Genomic DNA, 25,796 nt, shown 5'->3' with positions numbered 1-25,796 from the left:
CGAACATCCATGTTGTTTTGAAAAAGTGGCCTAAACTTTTATTCTTAAAACACAAATTTATATATAGGCCCCTATATATTATTGAAGAATGTAAAAGCTTATAAAATAAGCAATTCTGACTATTATTTCGAAATAAAATGGAGTAAGTAACTAAGTATGAACTGTTTTCCAAAAGTTTTCATTGAACATCACGCTGCCGCTATTGTAATTAAATGTCATTTAAAACAGTTATTCATTAAACAAGAGGGCCATAATGGCCCTATATCACTCACCTGTTATCACTGCACTTAAGGACAAGAAATTGAAGAAATTTAACCAAAAAGAAAAATAAAATCAAGTGACCCCTGGGGCGGGGTCAATTTTGACCCCAGGTGTCATGATTTAAACAAATTTGTAGAGGTCCACTAGGCAATGCTATATGTGAAATATCTAAGCACTAGGTCTTCTGGTTTATTTTTAGAAAAAATTTGTAGATTTTCCTATGTAAAATCAAGTGACCCCTGGGGCGGGGTCAATTTTGACCCCAGGGGTCATTCTTTGAACAAATTTTGTAGAGGTCCACTAGGCAATGCTACATGTGAAATATTTAAGCTCTATGCCTTCTGGTTTATTTTTAGGAATTTTTTGAAGATTTTTCTATGTACAATCAAGTAACCCCATGGGGCGGGGTCAATTTGACCCCGGAGGTCATGATTTGAATAAATTTTGTAGAAGTCTGCTAGGCAATGCTACATGTCAAATGTCTAAGATCTAGGCCTTCTGGTTTATTTTAAGAAAATTTTCGAAGATTTTCCTATGTAAAATCAAGTGACCCCCTGGGGCCGGGTCAAGTTGACCCCGGGGGTCACGATTTGAACAAATTTCGTAGGTCCACTAGGCAATGCTACATGCGAAATATCTAAGTTCTAGGCCTTCTGGTTTATTTTTAGAAAATTTTTGAAGATTTTCCTATGTAAAATAAAGTGACCCATGGGACGGGGTCATGATTGAATAAATTTTGTAGAGGTCCACTAGGCAATGCTACATGTGAAATATCTAAGCTCTAGACCTTCTGGTTTATTTTTAGAATTTTTTTGGAAGATTTTCCTATGTAAAATCAAGTGACCCCTGGGGTGGGGTCAATTTTGACCCCGGGGTCATGATTTGAACAACTTTAGTAGAGGTCCACTAGGCAATGCTACATGTCAAATATCTAAGCTCTAGGACTTCTGGTTTTTGAGAAGAAGATTTTTTAAGATTTTCCTATGTAAAATCAAGTGACCCCTGGGGCGGGGTCAATTTTGACCCCGGGGTCATGATTTGAACAAACTTGGTAGAGGTCCACTAAGCAATGCTTCACACCAAATATGTAAGCTCTAGGCTTCTGGTTTTTGAGAAGAAGATTTTTAAAGTTTTTCCTTTCGGTTGCCATGGCAACCAGAGTTCTGTATGGAATTCAATTCTTTGAACAATTTTGAAAGGGGGAAACCCAAGGATTATCCCTGTGAAGTTTTGTGTAATTCTGTCCAGTTGTTTTCAAGAAGATTTTTTTAGAAATTGTTGACGGACGACGAACTACGCACGACTGACATCAAGCGGTCACAATAGCTCACCTTGTCACTTCGTGACAGGTGAGCTAAAAATATTTGAACACTAACATATGAAAATTCTAAGTATTTCAAAACTGTTTTAATTTTGAAAATGCAGCGAAAATGTTAAAATTTAAAAATTCCGATCCAATAAAAGCCACCAGATGTACAGATTTTAATGAGTGACGTCACGGTGATCTTGCCATTATTGATTTCGGCAAACTTTCGTTTTATCGGCTGAATAATGCAGTGATTTATTGTAAATCTTTAGTATGTATTCACACGAAATTTTGTTTGCAGATAAGTATTGATATCTTAAGTAAATAACATTAAAACTAATAATTAACTAGAAAATGCTTTTGTAAAAAAGCGAACGTCTCCCCCAATGCAAAGTCCTATAGGCAAGAAGTCAATAGGGGTCAGGAACGAAAGTCAAAGAGACACTGATGGTTGGCTGCAATAGGGATCATCTACTTGGCATGTCCAGTCCTCCCCCTAAATTTCAACACTCCTGGCCTAGTGGTTCTCAAGTCACTGTTCAGGCTCCTGTGACCTTGACCTTTGATCAAGTGACCTCAAAATAAATAGGGGTCATCTACTCTGCATGTTCAATTATCCTATTAAGTTTCAACATTGTAGGTCAAGTGGTTCTCAAGTTATTTCCAAAAAATGATTTTACATGAACAGGCCACTGTGACCTTGACCTTTAATAGACTGACCCCAAAATCAATAGGGGTCATCTACTCTGCATGTTCAATCATCCTATGAAGTTTCAACATTTGGGTCAAGTGGTTCTCAAGTTATTGATCGGAAATGGTTATCAAGTTCAGGCCCTGTGACCTTGACCTTTAACGGAGTGACCCAAAAAACAATAGGGGTCATTTACTCTGCATGAACAATCATCCTATGAAGTTTCACCATTCTGGTTCGAGAGGTTCTCAAGTTATTGATTGGAAATGGTTTTCCATGTTCAGGCCCCTGTGGCCTTGACCTTTAACAGAGTGACCTTAAAATCGTTAGGGGTCATCTACTCTGCATGACCAATCATCCTATAAAGTTTCATCATTCTGGGTCAAGTGGTTCTCAAGTTACTGACCGGAAATGGTTTTCAATGTTCGGGCCCCTGTGACCTTGACCTTTCACAGAGTGACCCCAAAATCGTTAGGGGTCATCTACTTTGCATGTACAATCATCCTATGAAGTTTCAACATTCTGGGTCAAGTGGTTCTCAAGTTATTGACCAGAAATGGTTTTCAATGTTCCGGCCCCTGTGACCTTGACCTTTGATGGAGTGACCCCAAAATCAATAGGGGTCAATTACTCTTTATGATCAATCATCCTATGAAGTTTCAACATTCTGGGTCAAGTGGTTCTCAAGTTACTGACCGGAAATGGTTTTCAATGTTCGGGCCCCTGTGACCTTGACCTTTCACAGAGTGACCCCAAAATCGTTAGGGGTCATCTACTTTGCATGTACAATCATCCTATGAAGTTTCAACATTCTGGGTCGAGTGGTTCTCAAGTTACTGACCGGAAATGGTTTTCAATGTTCGGGCCCCTGTGACCTTGACCTTTCACAGAGTGACCCCAAAATCGTTAGGGGTCATCTACTTTGCATGTACAATCATCCTATGAAGTTTCAACATTCTGGGTCAAGTGGTTCTCAAGTTATTGACCGGAAATGGTTTTCAATGTTCAGGCCCCATTGACCTTGACCTTTAATGGAGTGACCCCAAAATCGACAGGGGTCATCTACTTTGCATGTACAATCATCCTATGAAGTTTCAACATTCTGGGTCAAGTGGTTCTCTAGTTATTGATCGGAAATTGTTTTCCATGTTCAGGCTCCTGTGACCTTGACCTTTAACAGAGTGACCCCAAAATCAATAGGGGTCAATTACTCTTTATGACCAATCATCCTATGAAGTTTCAACATTCTGGGTCAAGTGGTTCTCTAGTTATTGATCCGAAATGGTTTTCAATGTTCAGGCCCCTGTGACCTTGACCTTTGAGGGAGTGACCCCAAAATCAATAGGGGTCATTTACTCTTTATGACCAATCATCCTATGAAGTTTCAACATTCGGGGTCAAGTGGTTCTCTAGTTATTGATCGGAAATGGTTTTCAATGTTCAGGCCCCTGTGACCTTGACCTTTGACGGAGTGACCCCAAAATCAATAGGGGTCATCTACTTTTCATGACCAATCATCCAATGAAGTTTCAACATTCTGGGTCAAGTGGTTCTCTAGTTATTGATCGGAAATGGTTTTCAATGTTCAGGCCCCTGTGACCTTGACCTTTGACGGAGTGACCCCAAAAACAATAGGGGTCAATTACTCTTTATGACCAATCATCCTATGAAGTTTCAACATTCGGGGTCAAGTACGGATGGACTGAAGGACAGACGGACGGACAGGGCAAAAACAATATGTCTCCTGGGGGAGACACAACTATATAAAATCATTACTCATTAATTAAGAAATCTATTACCGGACTGCATGAAAATCCCCTGATGATCTGCTAGGCGTCCGGTAACCAGACGGCTAGAACGCAGGCTAGGCGTCCGGTTACCAGTCGGCTAGACACTTCCTTACAACAATGTATGTAAACTGTACCATTTACATCATTTTCTATTTTAGTGTAACATATTTATAAAAATATTGTTTTCTTCACAATGCAATTTTTCACCTATTTTAAATTTTAGTGGTTACGCCACAATTTTCCCCTTACAGTCCCCACCACCATTATTAGGAGGAAGTGGCTATTCTTACGGTCCCGTAGGAATAGCCTCGCAGGCTATTCATACGGCTCTCCTGTAAGAATAGTGAAAAGCCCGCAGGTGTCTATTCCTACGGCTCTCCCGTACCAATTATGAAAAGCCGCAGGTGGTTATTCCTACGGTAGTTTTGTGTTACACATCGTACTGAATTCATTTGACTGATATAATTTCAATCACCCAACTTCTTTACTTTTCTGGTAAGGAAACCCAGAGAAAACAAAAAATGGAAGTGATTTCCTCTAGTATAACACATTTTATTACTTCCATTTTTTACATAAACAATTTTAATACAACAAATTTATCATAAGTATATATAAAATACTTATTTAACTGAAATTTGTCTTCTAAATAAATCGGAAAACAATTGTTGGTTGTACAGATGTAGATGTAAATACATACGTTATTAATATTGAAACACTAAAAAATATGGAAGTGTCTAGGGGTACGGATCCGTACCTCCAGACAAGCCTGTTAGGGGTTTTCTAGGGATACGGACCCCCTTTTTCTAGAGATTTAGGGTTATTTATATCTTAAATTTTGTTGAAAATGAATTAACAAATAAGTCTTAACCAGTCTTCTCTTAAAACCTGGATCTAATTGGTGTACAGATACCAGCGTTCACCCGATTGTTTACATGTTTTTCAAAACCTAAATAACCGAGGAACTCCGAATGAATACACTGCTCCATGCCGATTAGTTTGTTGTCAAATAAACTGTTGATAACAGCTAGAGTAATGAATGAATCTATCCCTTAAATGAATTCTATTTGAAATTCAGCAAAAAATAAATAAATAAATTAGGCATAATAATATGCACCAATTTATTTTGTTATTTAACAAGGTATAATGATAATCGGCATTGTTTTATATCAATTAAGCGACATTAAGTAAAAGAAACTGTTTGTGAAAACGTCTCATGTATCTCGTAACGGCTACCAAATGTGTGAAACACATAAATACACTAAGGGTTAATTATCAATTAAAAATAGTATTTCCCAACATATTTAACATTATTTTGTTTAATCTTTATATCTCTTTTTCTGCCAGTTCGAATCCATGGATTTATTTGGTGTTCCTCGGTTATTTACGTTCTGAAAGAAAATGTAACGAATCAGATAAACGTTGTTATCTGTAAACCATTTAGATCCAAGTTTAAGGTGAATTCTGATGAAATGTTATTTGTTATTTCATTTTCAACAAAATTTGAAATGTAAATGACCCTTAATTTCTAGAAAAACTGAGGTCCGTACCCTTAGAAAACCTCTAACAGGCTTGTCTAGAAGTACAGATCTGTACCTCTAGAATCTGATTCTAGAGGTACGGATCCGTACCCCTAGACACTTCTAAAAAATATTATAGTGTTTCAACTAAACCAGTTGGAGAATTTATTGATCTATGTTTTGTGTATATAATTATGTCGTAGTCCAAACTGGAATCTAGGCAGATCAGGAATCTGCCTAGACCAAACTAGAATTCTAGTTTGGTCTAGACCGATTCTGAATCTGCCTAGGCCAAACTGGAATATTTGTTATGAACTTTGTAGTAGATGAAAATCGATATTCTGGTTTATATTTTTTGCATTAAAGCATTGAAGAATACCGGTGTAACAGCCCTGTTTTTCCCCCAGTCAGTTCTTTCCCTGGGGAAAAAACTGACTAGTCAATTCTTTCCCCCGGGGAAAAAACTGACTAGTCAGGCCTAAATTAAAATTAAGTTTGTTTGACCTTTACCGACCCAGTATTTTTACAGTGGGTAGGTAGGTAGGTAAATAATTTTATTATATTTTAGTGTTTTTTTTAATGTTTGTTGTCTCAGTAATAATAAAAATTAAAGTCTATTTATTAAAACCTATTGCTTGTAGATAATCTTGGAAGATGCTCTGTTAAATGTATGCTTGTAATAAACCCCTAGCCCTATTCATGCACACACAATATGGGCACAGACTTAATTTGCACATAAGGCAAAGTAGTATCTTTCATGTCTATACTTTTTCTTTATATATATATCAAAAATGTTTTCACTACATCTGCGCTTAAAAGTACAAAACGATATAGTCGGGAAAATATTTGGCATCTACAGGGTTGTCAATAAGAACCGGCCGAAATGGACGGTTCAAGTGACATTTGGGCCGGTTCAAAATCGCAAAAAAAAAAAAAAAAAAAAAAATCGGCAGTTTTTTTTTTTGCAATAAATGCTCTTTTCCGCTAAAAACGGCTCTTTTCGGCAATAAAATCTACTTCCGCTTATTAGCGCATCTACCTAGACTGGTTAAAAAATTTCCAATAATTGTTACCATACAATTCAGCGAAATTTGTAGACGCAGTCGGTGTTATTTTTAGCATGTAAACATACGCGAAAACATGAAGAAAAGGAAATTATCCAATAAAATAGACAGCTATTTTAGCGTTGTCAGTGAGTGTCATCGTTAGTATTGCTGGCGAGTTGCCAGCCTGTTACATGTGTTATTCAGCTGTTACGAACTTATCACTATAACATCAGTCGATTATAAATTTACCGTAAATTATTGGTACCCCTCCCACTTGGCCATCGTTTTGTATCCAGGTTCAGGATGTTTTGTGAACTTTATATTTCGTATTTAATTTTTACCATCCAAGAGTGATTTACCATTCATGTAATGTATCCCTTGAACAATTTTCACTACCATTTTTAGGTGCCTTCATGACACTACCACACACTACCCCAACACCACACACTTTCGCAGGACTACCTAACACTTCAACACACTACCCCAATATTACCCCACCCCCCTCTCCCCTAATGCTACCACACTCTTCCCCCATCACTGCAGGACCCTGTTACTTTGTATTTATATTCTTAGAAAATTTCAGTTGTGCATCATGACTGCACACATTTCCTGTTGTTTTATTCAAATGGATGCATTTTCAAATGTTCTCAATTACTGTTTACTTTCAGATCGTTTTGTTTGCTTGTTTCTTCGTTTGTTTTCTCGGACAATAGCTTTAAGCTTGTTACCGTATCGTTGATGTAAACCAAGTATAAATAAAGGTTATCATTGTATCTGGAGTAGATTCAATGTTCATGTTGCAAAGCACCATATCTATACAGGTAGTATATAAAATATATAAAACTAGTTAAAAAACAAATGTTCTATTTAATTTTAACTATTTAACGATTTTTATTGTGATTAATTTTCAATCTAGATCTACTGTTAATTTGGGAGTAAATGTGTAAAGCGACCTGGTAGCATTCGCAAAATTATTTCTTGTAATTAAAAATTTTTATTATAAATTATAGTCAATCGTAGTCAAAGTTTGAGACAGATTAATCTGTAAGTCACTCAAATCAAACACAGTAAATATGTCTGCTGCTAATATTTAATTTGTGTTTGTGTACATTTATTTCAGGTAGTCAACCGTCTAGAGAGACAGATGTATCTTCTCTGACTCAAACACAGACTGATGTAACATCTCAAAATGAGAGAGGCTGTGTCAGCAGCCCAGCTGATACACTAAATTCTGAGACTGCTTGTAGCAGTCATGACCAGTCTAATAAGATAGTGCCTGATAGTGACCAGTCTGAGTCATCTGGTAAATATGAAACAAAACAAAAACACAAATCAATTCCCAATTAAAATATCTGATGATGTAATGTCTGATAATAAATGTACAAAATTGATTGTAATAATTTTATGTAGACTCTTTATTAAAAAGTTTAAATTAATATCTTTTGTATTGGCTGAGAAATAAACTAAAAGCAGTGCTTCTTGCATGACCAGGGGCATATTGTTTTTGGTCTGTTTGTCTGTCTGTCTGTCTGTCACAAAACTTGACCATTGCTTATTAACTGATTAATCAGTCATTTGTTGATGAATCTCTTTGAAACTCACACACATTACTCCTTTCTTACAAGTCACATGGATTTACATGCTTTTCAAGGTCAAATACTCACCTTTTTTTTAATCAGTTAAAATGATGTTGACTTTTCTTTGGCCTGGAGTTATTGTGTTTCAAAAACACATCTATTTTTTTCTTTCAGCACCCTGTTCGTCATTTGCCACACCGAGTCCTTGGACAGCAGATGCAAGCAAACAGCTTATAGAGGAACTGTTTGGATCCAAAATTGTGCATTCTATATATACCTGCTCATTGATGTGTGACAAGTTAAGCAAGGTAGAAACTGAGAGGCTTGAGAAAAAGAAGTTTAATCACAGTACTTTCATAAACAGAACTAACTGGTGGTTGGTGTATGTTGGAGGAGAAGGCATGTACTGCTTAGTGTGCAAAAAGCATATGATGAAACACCCTCAGAATAACAGGGAGGTGTTTTCTGCTACACCAAGTGTGAGGTTCAAGCAGGATACTGTTAAAACCCCTAGCAGCAGTAATATACATTCCTAAGCATTGAACAGTGAAATGCTACAAAAAACGTCTTGTTTTCATCGAGAGTTATTGAAAAAGTCTGAAATAGAATACACCTATGTTGAGAAGGCATTTTCTGTTGCTTACTTTTTGATGAAAGAGTTCATTGCTAATCGAAAGTTTCAACCACTTTTGGACTTCATTCAAACTGTAACAGGTGATGAAACTTTGAAATATTTTAAACATCAGTCGAGAGGTTCACACCAAGAAATTTTTCAGATAATTGGTGATACAATTAAGACCGAGTTGGTCGAGGATGTGAATAAGTCTTTGGCCTATGGATTGTTGACTGATGAAGTCAGCGATATCGCAGTGAATGAAAATCTTGTAACATTTATTCAGTTTTATTGTGCAGAAACAAAGAAAGTTGAGACTAAGTTTCTTTCATGTGTGAATATTTTAGAGAATTTTGAAAGTGCAAATGATGCAATCAAGACGCTTTTAGTCAATGAAGTAGAGAATTTTGAGCCTAAGCTTACTGGGTTTTCCTCGGATGGTGCGAGTGTGATGACAGGCAAACTTGGAGGAGTTGCTGCACTTCTGAGACGGGATCATCCTTCAATGATCAATATTCACTGTGTGTGTCATTGCCTAGCTCTTTCATGCAATGATTCAAATGAAGCATTGACATACATCAAAACTGTTGAGACACTCCTCCGTCAGTTATGGCAGCTCTTTGAGAACTCACCAAAAAAATGGCGTCATACTTGAAGGTACAATTAGCCCTGAAGTCTATCAACCTAGAAGGAGATAAGTTAGCAAAAGTTACAAGGCGTCTGAAAAAAGCTTGTCGGACAAGGTGGTTGAGTATGGATGCTGCAGTGAGTGGTGTTCGGCAGGACTATGAAGCCTTACTACAAACTCTGTCTCTGTTGGAAGAAAAGGATGCTGCTGCACATGGTCTGTTGATGAAAATGAAATCTTTGAAGTTCTTGGGTGCCATCTATATTCTCAGTGACATACTGCCTGTACTTTCAGAACTGTCCAGACACTTCCAGCATGATTCCTTGAATTTCTCTGCTATTCTGCCAGCAATTAATCAGTGCAAGGACAAGCTGAAACAAATTAGGGAAAATGAAGAGCCCTTGCAAAAGTTATCTGAAGACATTGATAGCTTTACTGACATGTGTGCAGAGATCAAATCCAATGCAAAATCCTCCAATGAGCTTCATGCTCTTCTGAGGAACTATATTGACAGTTTAATAAAGAACATAGACAGAAGATTTTCAGACACATCAGCAGTTGTTGCAGCATTTGCTATATTTGACCCCACCACATTACCCAGGTCGGATGAAGTACACTTTAAGACATATGGGGATAGCCAGATAGCTTTGTTGGCAGACCATTTTTTCTCAGATGATGTTGAGAAAGAAAAGCTGAAAATACAGTGGAATGGATTCAAGTACCACACACATGACATTCTCCTTCCAAACATGCCAAAGGAAGTAAGAGATGGCAAGGCTCGCATGACACCAACAGAATGGTTGCTGCTCCAGCTACTGAGAAGTGCAGGGCTCAGGCACTTCAATCCAGAGTTAGTGTTTGTTGCAGAGGCTGCAGCCTCTCTGCCTGTGTCAAATGCTTGGCCTGAGAGGGGAGCCAGCATATTGAAAGTTATTAAAACCAAACTTAGGAACAGATTGAGCATTGGGATGCTGGAAGGTCTGCTGCATGTTGGCATCAATGGTCCCGATGTGGACCACAGTCAACCAGTAATCAAGAAAGCTGTGAACACCTGGCTTGCATCGAAACCAAGGAGAAAACTAGAAACTCCAAAGGGTGTCACTCAGTGTGAGTCCAGGAATGCCAGTGTGCAGACGGAAGAGTCCTCCTCATTCACGCCTTGCAGGGAAGACATCAGGGCTGTCTTGAAAGAGATTCTCCTGGAGGAGGAGTTTGACAGTCACTCTGATGAAGATGCCGATAATGATTCAGACTTTGATCCTTTCTGATTTCTGACACTGCTGTCCCTCTGATCATGATGTTTACTGATACTAGTTTATGTTAATTCTCAAAGAAAAAAAGAATTTTAACTTAAGAAAACTTAATTTTATTTTTTTTTTCTCCCAAATTTAACAGGTGAGCTCATAAAAATGTGAAAATAAGGGTTATACTATATATAAAATTGCAGTGAAAAGGATGTTCTTAAATGCTCCCAAAATGCCCCAGAATGCAGGAAATGAAGCGCTGAATTTCAAAATTTTTGAATCAACAATTAAGTCAGTTCATAATATATTTTCACAGATAATCAAATTTCCCACCACTCGCCTGTCAATTGCCGTAATACTGTCACTGTTATGAAAGCAGTATTATGTACAAGCAATTTTCAGATATAACACATAGTAGACAAATAATAATCTCATGTACATTACGTTTCCTTTGTAATCAATCATATTTGTTCTTCTTAAATTTCGTTTTCACAGCAGACATTTTTCTTTCAGGGAATTTTAGTAATCACCACCACCTAGTTGCTCTCCATAATAACTGCATCGGTAGTAAAAATAATCACAGTCTAGCCCTTACCGTATTTTCCAAAAATGTTAGGACTAGTTATTTTCACTTTCTCAAGACTTATTTCCCGAAAAATGATTATTTTGTAAAGTGTCCCAAAAATATGGACACAATAATCATAATCCACCCAATGTTGAAAGCGTAATAAAAAGCGTAAACGATTATCGGTAATTAATCTGTTGATAAACTTAGTCCTTGTCCTTGTTTTCATCATCAAGTAACACCCGCCTCAAAGAGCTAAAAGAAGTGTGTAGGTATCACGGCATCTGAAGCGGAGATCAAAGCGTTACAGTTGCCCGAGATTGTCATGGAATTACGTCATGTTTTCGCGCCATATAACACATCACTGTTTGATCGTACCGCCTCGGTTCTTTGAATTAATCAATAAAAAAGTTTCTTCTTTAATTTCTTAAAGCGAATTCAATAGCCTGTATAAACTGACAGTAAATGTGTCAAACGATAATTGTGGATATCCTACCTCTGTGAGCTATTTTGCCGCACTAACATAAATCTGTTTGCTAAAAGTCGTTTTACGCCATGTATTTAAATTGCTAACGCTTTTTCATAATTTAAGATTTTTTTATTCTGTTTTTTTTTTTTTTTTTTTTTTTTTTTTTTTTTTTCTGTACCTTCTGGTCAAAAGTCTGAACTTTATGCCCATAGAATTTATCATTTATTTACTCTTAGAAAGAAATAAGTAATTTTAAGACCGCACTGTTTGAAATTTTACAAAGAACTAAATTTAAATTTGACCGTTTTTATAGAATTTTGCCTACATTCCTGTCGATATCTTATTAAAATCGTTATAGAATTCAAACTATATTACTTCTTAAGCCGTGCTAAAAAAATATTGATGCGATAATAACAAAAAAATGAATGCACTACGCGCGTTTTTTTTTTTTGTGTATGTGTAAACAAAAGTAACGTCGAGTGATGGAAATTAGATATTACGATAGCTCGCACGTGCTCGTGGAATGGAAAAGTACCGGCATGACGTTTTGGTTTCTTTACGTTTAGCGGGTAAATTAGATACTAGATTTGTAAAATTATGTCCTTTCGTCAGATTGCCTTCCGGTTATAAGCGGTTTGATTGTCGTCTGCATCCTATGGCCTTAGGCAACGTTATCGGCATAGTTGACACGTTTTCGGAATACACGAGATGATAAACAGTCCGCTTTATCAAGTTCTACTAGCCGACCGCGGGTTGCTTTCTCACTTGCCATAATTATGTACGCATTTGTTAAATAAAATAATCGCCAGTTGCAAGCACCAAAATAAGTTTTTCCCTTTGATAAGAAAATAAAAATATTTTTTTTCTCTGGAATGCAATAAAATTATTTGAGTCGGGGCAATTTTTTCGGGTCGGTCGGTAAAGGTCAAACAAACTTAATTTTATTTTAAGCCTCAGTTTCTTCCCCCCCTAGTCAGTTTTTTCCCCCCTTGGAAAAAGTTTTCTGATAGGGAAAGAAACTGACTAGTTAGTCGGTATTGTTATTTGGGACACAAGTGTCTATTCATTTTCCATACAAATTTCAGATGAAACAGGTATTGTTTTTCATTTGAATAAACTTGTATGTTTTTTTTTGTAACTTTAATCAATGTTTTATTTATCAAATCAAATTTTGTAACTTCTGTTTGATTGCCATTACTATTTAATATCTGTCAGGTGCGGGGAAGAAATTGAGTGGTCAGTTCTTTCTCCCTTGCATATACTTGACCTATCAGGTGGGGGAAAAAATTGACCAGTCACTTATTTCCTCCCTAGCGTATATTTCACCTATCAGGTGGGGGAAGAAATTGACTAGTCAGTTCTTTCCCCCCTTGCATATACTTGACCTATCAGGTGGGGGAAGAAACTGACCAGTCAGTTCTTTCCCCCCTAGACAGTACTTGACCTGTCAGGTGGGGGAAGAAATTGGCCGTTCGGTTCTTTCCCCCCCACCTAGCCAGTACTTGACCTGTCGGGTGGGGAGAAGAAATTGACCGGTCAGTTCTTTCCCTCCTAGCATATACTTGACCAATCAGATGGGGGAAAAAATTGACCAGTCAGTTCTTTCCCTCCTAGCATATACTTGGCCTATCAGATGGGGGAAGAAATTGACCAGTCAGTTCTTTCTCCACTAGCATATATTTCACCTATCAGGTGGGGGAAGAAATTGACTAGTCAGTTCTTTCCCCCCTTGCATATACTTGACCTATCAGGTGGGGGAAGAAATTGACAGGTCAGTTCTCCCCCCCCCCCCCCCCCCCCCCCCCCCCCCCCCCGCCAGTACTTGACCTATCAGGTGGGGAGAAGAAATTGACTAGTCAGTTCTTTCCCACCTTGCATATACTTGACCTATCAGGTGGGGAAAGAACTGACTGGTTAATTCCCCCCCCCCCCCCCCCCCCCCCCCCCCCGTCTGACAGGTCAAGTACTTGCTGGGGGGAAAGAACTGACCAGTCAATTTCTTCTCCCACCAAACAGAGCAAGTACTGGCTAGTGGGGAAAGAACTTACCGGTCAATTACTGGCTAGGGGGGAAAGAACTGACCAGACATTTTCTTCGCCCACCTAACAGAGCAAGTACTGGCTAGAGGGGGAAGAAATGGTCAGTTCTTTCTAGCTAGTACTGCTGACTAGAGGGGAAAGAACTGACCAGTAAATTTCTTCCCCACCTGACAGGTCAAGTATATGATAGGGGGGAAAGAACTGACCAGTCAATAAAAATTCTTCCCACTTAACAGAGCAAGTACTGGCTAGGGGGTAAAGAACTGACCGGTAAATTTCTTCCCCCACCTGACAAAGCAAGTACTGGCTAGTGGGGAAAGAACTGACTGGTCAATTTCATTTCCCCACCTGACAGGTCAAGTACTGGCTAGGGGGGAAAGAACTGACCGGTCAATTTCTTCCCCCACCTAACAGAGCAAGTACAGGCTGGGGGAAAAGAACTGACTGGTCAATTTACTTCCCCCACCTTACTGGTCAAGTACTGGCTATGTGGGAAAAGAACTGACCAGCAGTAATTTCCTTACCTTAGAAGAAACTGAAACAGGAAAAAGGCAAATAAAAAAATACAACAGAAATTCAAATAAGTTCATTTAAAAACATTTCTTTAATTTACACAAAATATGAAACATATTTCTTATTTTATATGAAATTTAAATGAAAACCGACTATCGGAAATGAAAAACAGGCCAAGAATAACCAGTTCCAATCCACTAACAGGGGAAATAATTGACTAGCCAGGAAAATTGATGAGGGGGGGAAAGAATTGACTAGTTAGTTTTTTCCCCCCATAAGAATGATCAAGAGTAACCAGTTGCGATTGGGGGGAAAAAATTGACTAGGGGGGGAAAGAACTGACCAGTCAGTTTCTTCCCAGGGGAAAAAACTGACTAGTCAATTCTTTCCCCCGGGGAAGAAACTAACTAGTCAGTTTTTTCCCCGGGGAAAGAACTGACTGGGGAAAAAACTGACCATTACACCGGTAAGGAAAAAACTCTATTTACAAGGGATACTTAATTGTATTTTTAAAACATGTCCCAAAATAATATAATAAAACCAAATATTTACCCCTAAAAAACTGTTATCAATTCCTTTTGAAGATTATCTAATTTAAGTATGAATGTTAAAGACATAGCTATTATAAGAACAAAAGATAAATATAAATGCCTTAATTGGTTAAGTAAAATAAATAATTACCAATCAAGGCTTTAAAAATCAACAAAGATATAACCATATATATATTGCCCATGTATACTTTCAAGCTCACATAACATTGCATAAATTGTATGTTCAATTTATGATGTAATACAAGTTTGAGAGTCTTATTGGTTACAAAATGTCAAAACAAGAAGGAAAATTCAGTGAACTTATGAATAATTATCTATCTACCAGAAGATTCCAGTTTGGCCTAGGCAGATCCGGAATCAGTCTAGCCAAACTAGAATTCTAGTTTGGTCTAGGCAGATCTGGAATCAATCTAAACCAAACTGGAATTCTAGTTTGGTCTAGGCTAAACTAGAATTCTAGTTTGGTCTAGGCTGATTCCGGATCTGCATAGATAATAGATTCCAGTTTGGACTACGACATATACATGCAAATTTTTCACAACAGTACAAATTTTTTACCACCCTAAACAGGTTTATTGCCCTATTCTCGATATCAACATTATAGGATAAATCCCGTTTTCCGGTATTAACCACTAATAAACGCCCGTTCCCGGTTTTACTGTGAGGGGGGTATCGGCCATTACGCTACATGGCGGTAGTGTTTAGATTATCCTTATTTTCAAGTTTTAAACAAAGAAAATAAATAAAAAAGTATTGCAGATTATCAACATTGTTGTAATTAAGATGTAGCAAAAATATCTTCAAAGTTTACTTTATTTTTGAAATTTTATCTTTTATTCTACATTGCCGCTTCCATGGCTCTATACCGAAGGTGTGAAATTATTGGCATTTTTCAAGGTAAACAGATTATTTTTGCAAAAAAATGTTGCCGAGGTCGTAGAATATTATTTCCATTGTGGGAAAGTAAGAACTTTCCTAAATCCTTAATGTATCTTCTGGAAAAAATAATCGCTAATATTGTACACGGTCTTTATATCGGTTAATCTCGCCAGCCCCCCTGACCCTATTTACAGAAATACCGGAAAACAGATTTATCCATAATGTCAATATGGTCAATACTTGACGTTTTAATAAATGTCATTTCCAAATTCGGTTGAAAATATATCAGTTGAATGACTTCAGTACAATGTATTGTAATACAAAACTGCCGTAGGAATAACTAGCTGCGGGCTTTTTACTATTCTTACATGAGAGCCGTAGGACCGTAAGAATAGCCACTTCCTTCCCCAAAACTATAAAAAAAGAACACTGCAGTGGGTGGGGAAATTTTTTGGGGGGCTACTGTATCAATATAACAGTATAGAAACTATGGCCAAGTACTATCATTATACTGATCATACCATGCTTATGTGAAGCATGCTGACATTTACTATGACCTGTCGCACTAAAGGAGAAAAAATGTAGCTTTGCGAGAAGCTCAAAATCACGAAAAAAATCAGAGGGCAAGTGGTTCTAGTTTTCCTATGATTAGCATAGTAAGTCACTATATATAATTACCTCATTGTTGAAAGCTCTAACAGCTTCCATTTTTTCACTCTTTCTACAAAAATGAAGTAACTCTCGAAGAAATGAATTGTAATTTGACAAATAAATTTACAACCAAATTCTCCGGCGTGGGAGAAAATGGCGGATACCTCGAGAATACACACGTCAGTTACAGATGCTCTGATTGGCTAAGGACTTTCATCATGCAAAACTAACCACTTAAATTGTGTTTAACAAATCTATACTTTTTCTCGGCTTAAGCCGCCTAGTAAGGGCAAAGGGAACCAAAGATGTGACCTGTCACAGTGCTGGCTCAATATGGTAGATATATTATAGCGATTTATTATTTTCACTAAATTTGGATGTATATGCTTTGAATTTAACTGATAAAGGCAAAGGTTGTAGAAGTCTTACTCAGAATTTAGGAGAAGATTTATAAAATAATATGGAGAAAGAGAGCAAATGTATCAATTGAAACTGAAACTGAAAGTAGGATAAAGTCTCCAATCAAACTATCAAGTATGGACAGAGAAGAGTTTTGATTTCAGCAGGTTATTGTAGATCAATAAATTTGTAACATTATCTGTATGGTCACAGTATGAGTCTGATAAGTTAATTACAAACATGTTTTGGACCTGGTTAGAAGGAAATGTATACAATTGTACTGCAGACAAATTTTTCAAATGTGAATGATGATGTTCTAAGAGGATGATAGGAATGTATTCTTTCTTGTGGTGTAGGAATGTATTCTTACTTGTGGTAAAGGAATGTATTCTTTCTTGTGGCATAGGAATGTAGTCTTTCTTGTGGTGTAGGAATGTATTCTTACTTGTGGTATAGGAATGTATTCTTACTTGGCAATCTTTAACTAATATATTTTATCTTTAGATATTTACTTCAAATGTATAAAATTCTCATCAAATATATTTAAATTTACTAAATATTTACTGAAAATGGGGTAACCCATCATGGGGGCATACTTGCTTTACATATAGCTCTTGTTTTATTCAGTGGTAGTGGATTTGTAGCATCATAAAAAGGTCCTTACCATTTTTAGCTAAACATACCTCCAGCCTGCTTTTTGCAAGAATTATGGCCCCTTTTAGACTTAGAAAATATCATAAAAACACTCGGGTAGGAAATTATTTCTGTTATACAGAGACAAAAAAAATCAGATGAGGGTCTGCACCCGCAAGGCGGTGCTCTTGTTAGCTCACCGCAGCACGAAGTGCTCAAGGTGAGTTATTGTGACCAGTCATTTCCAGCTTCGTGCGTGGCAGTTACTAAGTCCAGATCAAAGGAAATTTTTTTTAACACTCTGGAGTCCGCAGTTTAAGCTTGAAACTCATGAGAATTAGTCAGAATGTTTGTCTTGATGACCTCTAGGTCAGGTTCAAATCTGGGTTATGTGGGGTAAAAAACTAGGTCACCCGGTCAAATCAAACGGAAAGCTTGATAACACGCTTAAGAGACCACATTTATGATCCTATCTTCATGAAACTTGGTCAGAATGTACTATCTTGATGATTTTTAGCCCAAGTTTGAATCTGGTTCATGTGAGGCCAGATCAAAGGAACATCTTGTTAACACTCTAGAGTCCACAGTTTAAGTTTGAAACTCATGAGAATTGGTCAGAATAATTGTTTTGAGGACTTATATGTGACTTGTCATGTTCAAATCTTGGTCATGTGTGGTCAGAAACTAGGTATTCAAAGGAAAAACTTATTATCCATCTAGAGGCCACATTTATGAGTCCTATCTTCACTATCTTCATGAAAGTAAGTCAGAAATCTTTTGGCCAAGGTCGAATCTGGGCCATGTGAGGTCAAAAACTAGGTCACTAGGCCACATTAAAGGAAATTCTTGTTAAGACTCTAGAGACCACAATTTAAGTTTGAAACTCATGAGAATTCATCAGAATGTTCATGTTGATGAAATGTAGGTCAGATTTGAATATGAGTAATCTGGGGTCAAAAACTAGGTAACCCAGTCAAATCAAAGAAAAACTGTGTGTGTGCAACAGGGGATTTTTTACTTGATATTCACGAATTTGATCAGAATGGTTTTATGATGAAATCTAGATCAAGTTTGCACCTGGTCAAATTAAAGAAAAACCTTGTGTATGCAATAGGGGCTGCGTTTTTCATTTGATGTGCATGAAACTTGGTCAGAATGTTTTTCTCAATGAAATCTCAGATTGACTTTTTTTATCTGGGTCATGTAGGGTCAAAAACTAGGTCAACAGGTCAAATCAAAGAAAAAGCTTGTTTACACCCCAGGGGCCACTTTTTTATTAGCTCACCTGTCACATAGTGACAAGGTGAGCTTTTGTGATCATCCGTCGTCTGCCGTCAGTCCGTACGTGCGTGCGTCAACAATTTCTTGTCTGCACGATAGTGGTTTCAATTATGATTTTATTTTAACCAAACTTGCACACAACTTGTATCACCATAAGATCTCGGTTCCTGTCTTGAACTGGCCAGATCCCACTATGGGTTCCAGAGTTATGGCCCCTGAAAGGGCCAAAATCAGCTATTTTGACCTTGTCTGCACAATAGCAGCTTTATTTATAATTTGATTTTTACTAAACTGGCACACAACTTGTATCACCATAAGATCTTGGTTCCTTTCTTGAACTGGCCAGATCCCATTATGGGTTCCAGAGTTACGGCCCCTGAAAGGGCCAGAATTAGCTATTTTGACCTTGTCTGCACAATACCAGCTTCATTTATGATTTTATTTTAACCAAACTTGCACACAACTTGTATCACCATAAGATCTTGGTTCCTTTGGTGAACTGGCTAGATTCCATTATTGGTTCCAGCGTTATGGCCCCTGAAAGGGCCAAAATCAGCTATTTTGACCTTGTCTGCACAATAGCAGCTTTATTTATGATTTGATTTTTACCAAACTGGCACACAACTTGTATCACTATAAGATCTCGATTCCTTTCTTGAACTGGTCAGATCCCATTATGGGTTCCAGAGTTATGGCCCCTGAAAAGGCCAAAATTAGCTATTTTGACCTTGTCTGCAGCTTCATTTATGATTTGATTTTTACCAAACTGGCACACAACTTGTATCACCATAAGATCTTGGTTCCTTTCTTGAACTGGCCAAAACCCAATATGGGTTCTAGAGTTATGGCCCCTGAAAGGGCCAAAATTAGCTATTTTGACCTTGTCTGCAGAATAGCAATTTCATTTATGATTTGATTTTAACCAAACTTGCACACAACTTGTATCACCATAAGATCTTGGTTCCTTTCTTGAACTGGCCAGGTCCCATAAAGGGTTCCAGAGTTATGGCCCTGAAAGGGCCAAAATTAGCTATTTTGACCTTGTCTGCACAATAGCAATTTTATTTATGATTTGGCTTTAACCAAACTTGCACACAACTTGTATCACCACAAGATCTTGGTTTCTCTCTTAAACTGGCCAGATTCCATCATGGTTTCCAGAGTTATGGCCCCTTAAAGGTCCAAAATTAGCTATCTTGGCTTTGCAGCATACAGAGACTTCATATATGGTTTTATTTGATACAAACTTCCAAAATATCTTCAACAACAATAAATCTTGGATTCCATGACAAATTAGATCCAATCGTAGGTTCCAGAGTTATTTTATATGTGATTACCTCCCCTGATTGTAGTCAAAATGGATTTATATCAGTAAGTACTTATAGGACTTATTTGAAATTTCATTTTGTCATTAGTTGGACTGAGCCAATCAAAGTGGATAACTATGGACTGATTTTATGTCAAATTACCTCCCTTTATTTCAAATTAAAATGGGTATATCTCCGTAACTAATGAAGATACTGATCTGAAATTTCATTTATGTCAACAGATTTATTTGGCAGATCCTTCTTCTGTTCACTTACGATAATTTTCTTTTTAATTACTTCCCTTTTACATTACTATAAATACTTATTTTAGTAACTTTTTATGCCCCCGGCATCTACTGATGCGGGAGGCATATAGTGATCGTCCTGTCTGTCCGTCTGTACGAGGTTAACCAAATGGGACCGTTTCGTCTAGCATCAATACCCTTTACTAGAATGACTTGATGCAGATGTAACCTGTGACCATTCCTCATCTTCAAACATCACCTGACCTCAGTTTGACCTTGACCTCATTTTGGACTTAGGTTGCTTTATATGGGCCATCTCCTGGTTAACCAAATGGGCCCGTTTCGTCTAGCATCAATACCACTTACGAGAATGAATTGATACTGATACAGATGTAACCTGTGACCATTCCTCATCTTCAAACATCACCTGACCTCAGTTTGACCTTGACCTCATTTTGGACTTAGGTTGCTTTATATGGGCCATCTCTTGGTTAACCAAATGGGCCCGTTTTGTCTAGCATTAATACCACTTACAAGAATGAATTGATACTAATACAGATGTAACCTGTGACCATTCCTCATCTTCAAACATCACCTGACCTCAGTTTAACCTTGACCTTGTTTTGGACTTATGTTGCTTTGTATCGACAAGGATGCCACAGGGGGCATCAAGCGTTTATTGAACGCAGCTTCTTGTTTATTATTGGCCGTAGGGAAAAATCGAGACCACTTTTCTGTGATACAACATGGATGGTACCTCCAATTTTTAGGTGTATTTTGACATATCTGTACCTTGTAAGAATTTTTTTTTCTTTTTGGTTAAATTTCTTTCCTTTGTTGTTCCTGTCCTTTGGACTTAGATATTTTTTCTGAGGACCTTCTTGTCCTCAAGTGCAATGATAACAGGTGAGCGATATAGGGCCATCATGGCCCTCTTGTTCTATCTTCATAACACTTGGTCAGAATGTTTGTTGTCATGAAGTCTTGAATTATTTTGAAGCTGGGCCACTTGGGGTCAAAAACTAAGTCACTAGGTCAAATCAGTAGAAGGAAAAGCTTGTTTACACTCTAGAGGCCACCTTTTTGTTCCAGTCTGTCAGAATGTTTGTTTTCATGAAATCTTGGACGAGTTCTAACCTGGGTCATGTGGGGTCAAAAACTGGTCGCTAGGTCAAATCAAAGAAAATGCTTGTTTACACTCAAGAGGCCACATTTTTGGTCCAATCTAAATGAAAATTGGTCAGAATATTTGTCTCCATGAAATCACTAAGTCAAACATTTTTACACTGTTATGGTGTGTTACTCAGGTGAGCAACCTAAGGGCCATCTTGGCCCTCTTGTTTTTCAATTGGGGAACACTTGGCTCCATTCAGCATGTTCAGGGGATGCTAGAGTTAAAAAAAAGTAATAACTTCTCCTAAACTGCTTGATGGATCTTGATTAAACCTGGTCTATAGCATAATTATAAGGCTCTCTCTCAATTTTATTCAAATGGGGGCACTTGTCCCCTTTTATGGCCACTTGAGCTAAAATTAGACTAACCTAAACAACTTTATCTCATGAACCACTTGATGGATCTTCATCTGACTTGGTATGTAGCATCTTAATATAAGGTCCTCTCTCAGTTTTGTTCAAAGTGGGACAATTCGTTAAAATTGGCCCCTTTTAGGGGATGGTTGAATGAAAAAAGAAATACCTTTAGAAAACTTCTTCTCATGAAATGTTTGATGGATCTTCATCAAACTGGAGCATCGTAATAATTTTTTTTATGAGGGCACTTGGACCCTTTTAGGGGCCACAAGAGCTAAAGTAGAAATGCCTTAAAATGACTTCCTCTGATGAACCACTTGAGTTAGTAGAATTATAGCCCTTAATTTGTCATATTTGACAGTGTTTACATTACTTGCTGCATACATTTAGCCTAAATTTTACAAAACGTCACAAATGATTAGTGTGAAGTGTTGTGCCTATTATCGTCATGTTCTGATTAAATAATTTTCAGTGGAGTCATGACTCTTGCAAATTCTTTGCTACTTCTCCTACCACTGGCTGGACCAAACTTAAAGTTACCACTGCCAAGGCTAGCGCGTTTCATGGATTTGCCAATCCTATTCTGTTGTTCATTTCGCATGAACACCGAAAAAATAATTTTTATTTCTTAATTGACAAAAAGATTCTGACATCAATAACATCAATGATGTTTGGCGATCACAATTACCATGCTTCTGCACATGTCGATATCTGGATTTTTAAGTAAGCAGTAAATTTTTATGATATTTTGAGACAATATTGCAAATAGGTCAGTACTTTAGTTGTTTTACCACTATTTGATTATCTCTTACGTACATGCAAATCAAATGTATGTATGTATAATTATTGAAACGTCAATATTTTTCCATATTGACGTTAAAATTTCACATTGGGTGTGTGATGTCATTTGTAACGTCAGTTTCATGCATGTTGTCGCTTTTAAAAGTTCTGTAACGAAGATATTTTCAGTTTCACACAGGCTTAATAACAAATTTGTAAATTGTATCAGTTTGTTTCTGTCCGCTCTGTAACTCTTAAACTGCTTAAAGGATTTCAGAGAAACTTGGCACAAATGTTCATCACACTGAGACGATGTGCAGAGCGCTTGTTTCGGATGACTAGCTTCTAGGTCAAGGTCAGACTTAGGAGTGAAAGGTCATATATGACTTTGCTGTGTCCGCTCTGTAACTCTTGAACTGCTTGAAGGATTTCAAAGGTCAGACTTAGGAGTGAAAGGTCATATATGTCTTCGCTTTGTGTATATTGCTCTGCTATGCAGTGCTTTTGGTTTTATTTGGCAGATCCCTTTTTTGTTCACTTACAATAATTTTTTTTGAATTACTTCCCTTTTATGTTACTATAAATAGCTTATTTTGAAACTTTTTTATTATTGGCCGTAGGGAAAAACCGAGACTACTTTCCTGTGGAACAAGATGGATGGTACCTCCAATTTTTAGGTGTATTTTGACATACCTGTACCTGGTAAGGATTTTTTTTGTGGACTTAGAATTTTTTTTTGGAATTTCTTCCCTTTGTTGTTCCTGTCCTTTTGGCTCCAACAGTCAAGTTCTTTAAATTTTGCTGTCATCCTCTGATGTAACCCTTCAGGTGTATATTGCCCCGTTTGGCGGAGCTCTTGTTTATATTTGGCATGAATGTTTAACTCAATGAGACAGACTCTATCTCAAAGGTCAAGGTCACAGTTAGGGGTCAATGGGCGGGCTCAATATGTTGCCTGTGGGCATCTAGTTTAATGAATCTTATCCAGATACTCAAATTCCTGTTTGATTTTTCAGGTTGTTACAAAATTAGTGCAGTTGTCTGGGATGATGTTGACAGGCTGATACAAATCTTACACACTGTATGAACATTTGCATGTTTGTACTTAAGGACAGATGACATATTGGTAGCAAGCATGTTTTTTTATCATTACAAACATATAAGTCTGTGAAATAACAAAATAGTCATATAGACAAACATTGCTGGATACTTTTTATGGATACTAGTTAACTTTGTAACTCTTCATCTCCAATAAAACAGCAAAATTAAAGATCAAAGACTGCAAAGTGCAGTCAGATTTCAGCTGTGATATAATCCTGTGATAAAATGCCAAAGTATATCAATATGTGTTAATAGAAGTTCAGCTGCTTCTTTTTTGTATTTTGAAAACAATTTGTTTGCTTTAATTATATACATCAGATTGCAAGTATACATCGTTAAATATGAAATTATCAAAACGATTTGCAAAGTTTTTAAAACTCTGTATCATTGTGTGTGTATGTGGAAGCATCCTATTTGGAATAGTTCTGATAAACAAAGCTGATGATTTTCATGACATTACAAACATTGAAAGGAGCAAATCTTTCAAACGTTATGACGGAAATCTCCATGTGCAGCTAAATCCACGCCATATTTTACCAGCCTTTGTACAGCGTTTAAGACCAGTGAACTCAACTGTAAAAACTTTCTTAAACCAGTCGCAAATTTCAAAGGTAAACTTATCATCATATTTTAGAGATGATTTGAAAATCACACCTGCTAAACAAAGGAAGAATATGCTGTCAAATGTTAATGCTTCAAAAGAAATTTTACAATTGAGGGAGACAGTTGAGCCCCCCAGTTATGATGTACATGCATTTTATTACCCTTGGTATGGCACCCCTGAACTTGATGGACAGTATTTTCATTGGAGCCATCCATACATACGCCACTGGAATGCAAAAGAAGCTCAGAAATGGCCGAATTACACCCATAAACCTCCCGATGATATTGGATCCAACTTCTATCCATTGCTAGGAGCATACAGTTCAAGAGATACTGAAATCATAGATGTTCACATGCAGATGATGAGATATGCAAGAATTGGTAAGGGCTTTTATGTCTGTATTTTTTCAGTTTAGATATAACATAATGTATGACATTTTTGGATTGTAGTTCGTCAAGTGTCCTCTGTTTTAACTTTTTAGTCATAGGCAGATAAGCCGAAGATACAGTGTGTAGAGGTTTATTATTTTTGGAGTCATTCCATTTTTTGAGCTGTTATACCTAATTGTCTTGTTTTGCAGGTGTAGTAATTTGTTATGTAGATGTTTTATTAACAGATGTAGTTGTTGTTTTCTGGTTGTTTTATTATACCCCTAACAAACTTTGTTGGGGACACTTTATAGGAATCACTTAGTTTTTGTACCCTGACTTTCTTGTTTTTCTTTTTTTGCAGGTTTTGTTTTTGAATTCTTATTTTGTTTGTAGGGGTATCTTTTTTTTTTTTTTTTGCAGGTGTAGTTTTTGTATCCTGTTTATGTTTTCAGGTGTAGTTTTTGTGTTCTGATTGTTTTGTTTGCAGGTGTAGTTTTTGTATCCTGTTTATGTTTGCAGGTGTAGTTTTTATATCCTGTCTGATTTGTTTGCAGGGGTAGTTTTAGTATCCTGATTGATTTGTTTGCAGGTGTAGTTTTTGTATCCTGTCTGATTTGTTTGCAGGTGAAGTTTTTGTATCCTGTCTGATTTGTTTGCAGGTGTAGTTTATGTATCCAGACAGGTTTGTTTGCAGGTGTAGTTTTTGTATTCTGATCGATTTGTTTGCATGTGTAGTGTTTATATCCTGTCTGATTTGTTTGCAGGTGTAGTTTTTGTATCCTGACTGATTTGTTTGCAGGTGTAGTTTTTGTTTCCTGATTGATTTGTTTGCAGGTGTAGTTTTTGTATCCTGTCTGATTTGTTTGCAGGTGAAGTTTTTGTATCCTGTCTGATTTGTTTGCAGGTGTAGTTTATGTATCCTGACTGATTTGTTTCCAGGTGTGGTTTTTGTATCCTGACAGGTTTGTTTGCAGGTGTAGTTTTTGTATTCTGATCGATTTGTTTGCATGTGTAGTGTTTATATCCTGTCTGATTTGTTTGCAGGTGTAGTTTTTGTATCCTGACTGATTTGTTTGCAGGTGTAGTTTTTGTTTCCTGACCGGTTTGTTTGCAGGTGTAGTTTTTGTATCCTGACTGATTTGCTTGCAGGTGTAGTTTTTGTATCCTGACTGATTTGTTGCATGTGTAGTTTTTGTATCCTGACC

General features: G+C 37.1%; 3 protein-coding genes across 5 annotated transcripts in view; 2 read left to right on the top strand and 1 right to left on the bottom strand.

Annotated features, from left to right (window-relative positions):
• Window positions 1-16,504, bottom strand: part of LOC123552800 (SR-related and CTD-associated factor 4-like) — a 59,396-nt gene extending 42,892 nt beyond the window's left edge. For both annotated transcript variants that reach the window (XM_053540887.1, XM_053540888.1), the window contains exon 1: window positions 16,368-16,504. In XM_053540887.1, the coding sequence (XP_053396862.1) occupies window positions 16,368-16,397 (30 nt within the window). In that variant the 5' untranslated portion in view covers window positions 16,398-16,504. The remainder of the gene's footprint in view (window positions 1-16,367) is intronic.
• On the top strand, window positions 6,939-10,773 carry LOC128556296 (uncharacterized). Of its 2 annotated transcripts, XM_053540897.1 has the most exons (3): window positions 6,939-7,432; window positions 7,732-7,914; window positions 8,363-10,773. In XM_053540897.1, exon 3 carries the CDS (start codon window positions 9,441-9,443, stop codon window positions 10,695-10,697), a length of 1,257 nt encoding a protein of 418 aa, XP_053396872.1. In that variant the 5' UTR covers window positions 6,939-7,432; window positions 7,732-7,914; window positions 8,363-9,440; the 3' UTR covers window positions 10,698-10,773. The 2 variants fall into 2 exon arrangements, with proteins under 2 accessions (XP_053396872.1, XP_053396870.1); XM_053540895.1 differs by having other exon boundaries at window positions 6,939-7,914.
• A 119-nt stretch (window positions 16,505-16,623) lies between the features above and the next one.
• LOC123551400 (glycoprotein endo-alpha-1,2-mannosidase-like) overlaps window positions 16,624-25,796 on the top strand; it is a 47,348-nt gene continuing 38,175 nt past the window's right edge. Inside the window, exons 1-2 of the mRNA XM_045340313.2 lie at window positions 16,624-16,676; window positions 23,532-24,600. Coding sequence (XP_045196248.2) covers window positions 23,958-24,600 — 643 coding nt within the window. The 5' untranslated portion in view covers window positions 16,624-16,676; window positions 23,532-23,957. The remainder of the gene's footprint in view (window positions 16,677-23,531; window positions 24,601-25,796) is intronic.

This window comes from Mercenaria mercenaria, chromosome 4, assembly GCF_021730395.1.
Source record: "Mercenaria mercenaria strain notata chromosome 4, MADL_Memer_1, whole genome shotgun sequence".
Classification (NCBI taxonomy): domain Eukaryota; kingdom Metazoa; phylum Mollusca; class Bivalvia; order Venerida; family Veneridae; genus Mercenaria; species Mercenaria mercenaria.
This window is presented reverse-complemented; position numbering and strand designations above follow the sequence as displayed.

Coding starts and splice junctions, on each gene's coding strand:
- LOC128556296 (XM_053540897.1), top strand. CDS start 9,441: ATGGCGTCATACTTGAAGGTACAATTAGCCCTGAAGTCTATCAACCTA.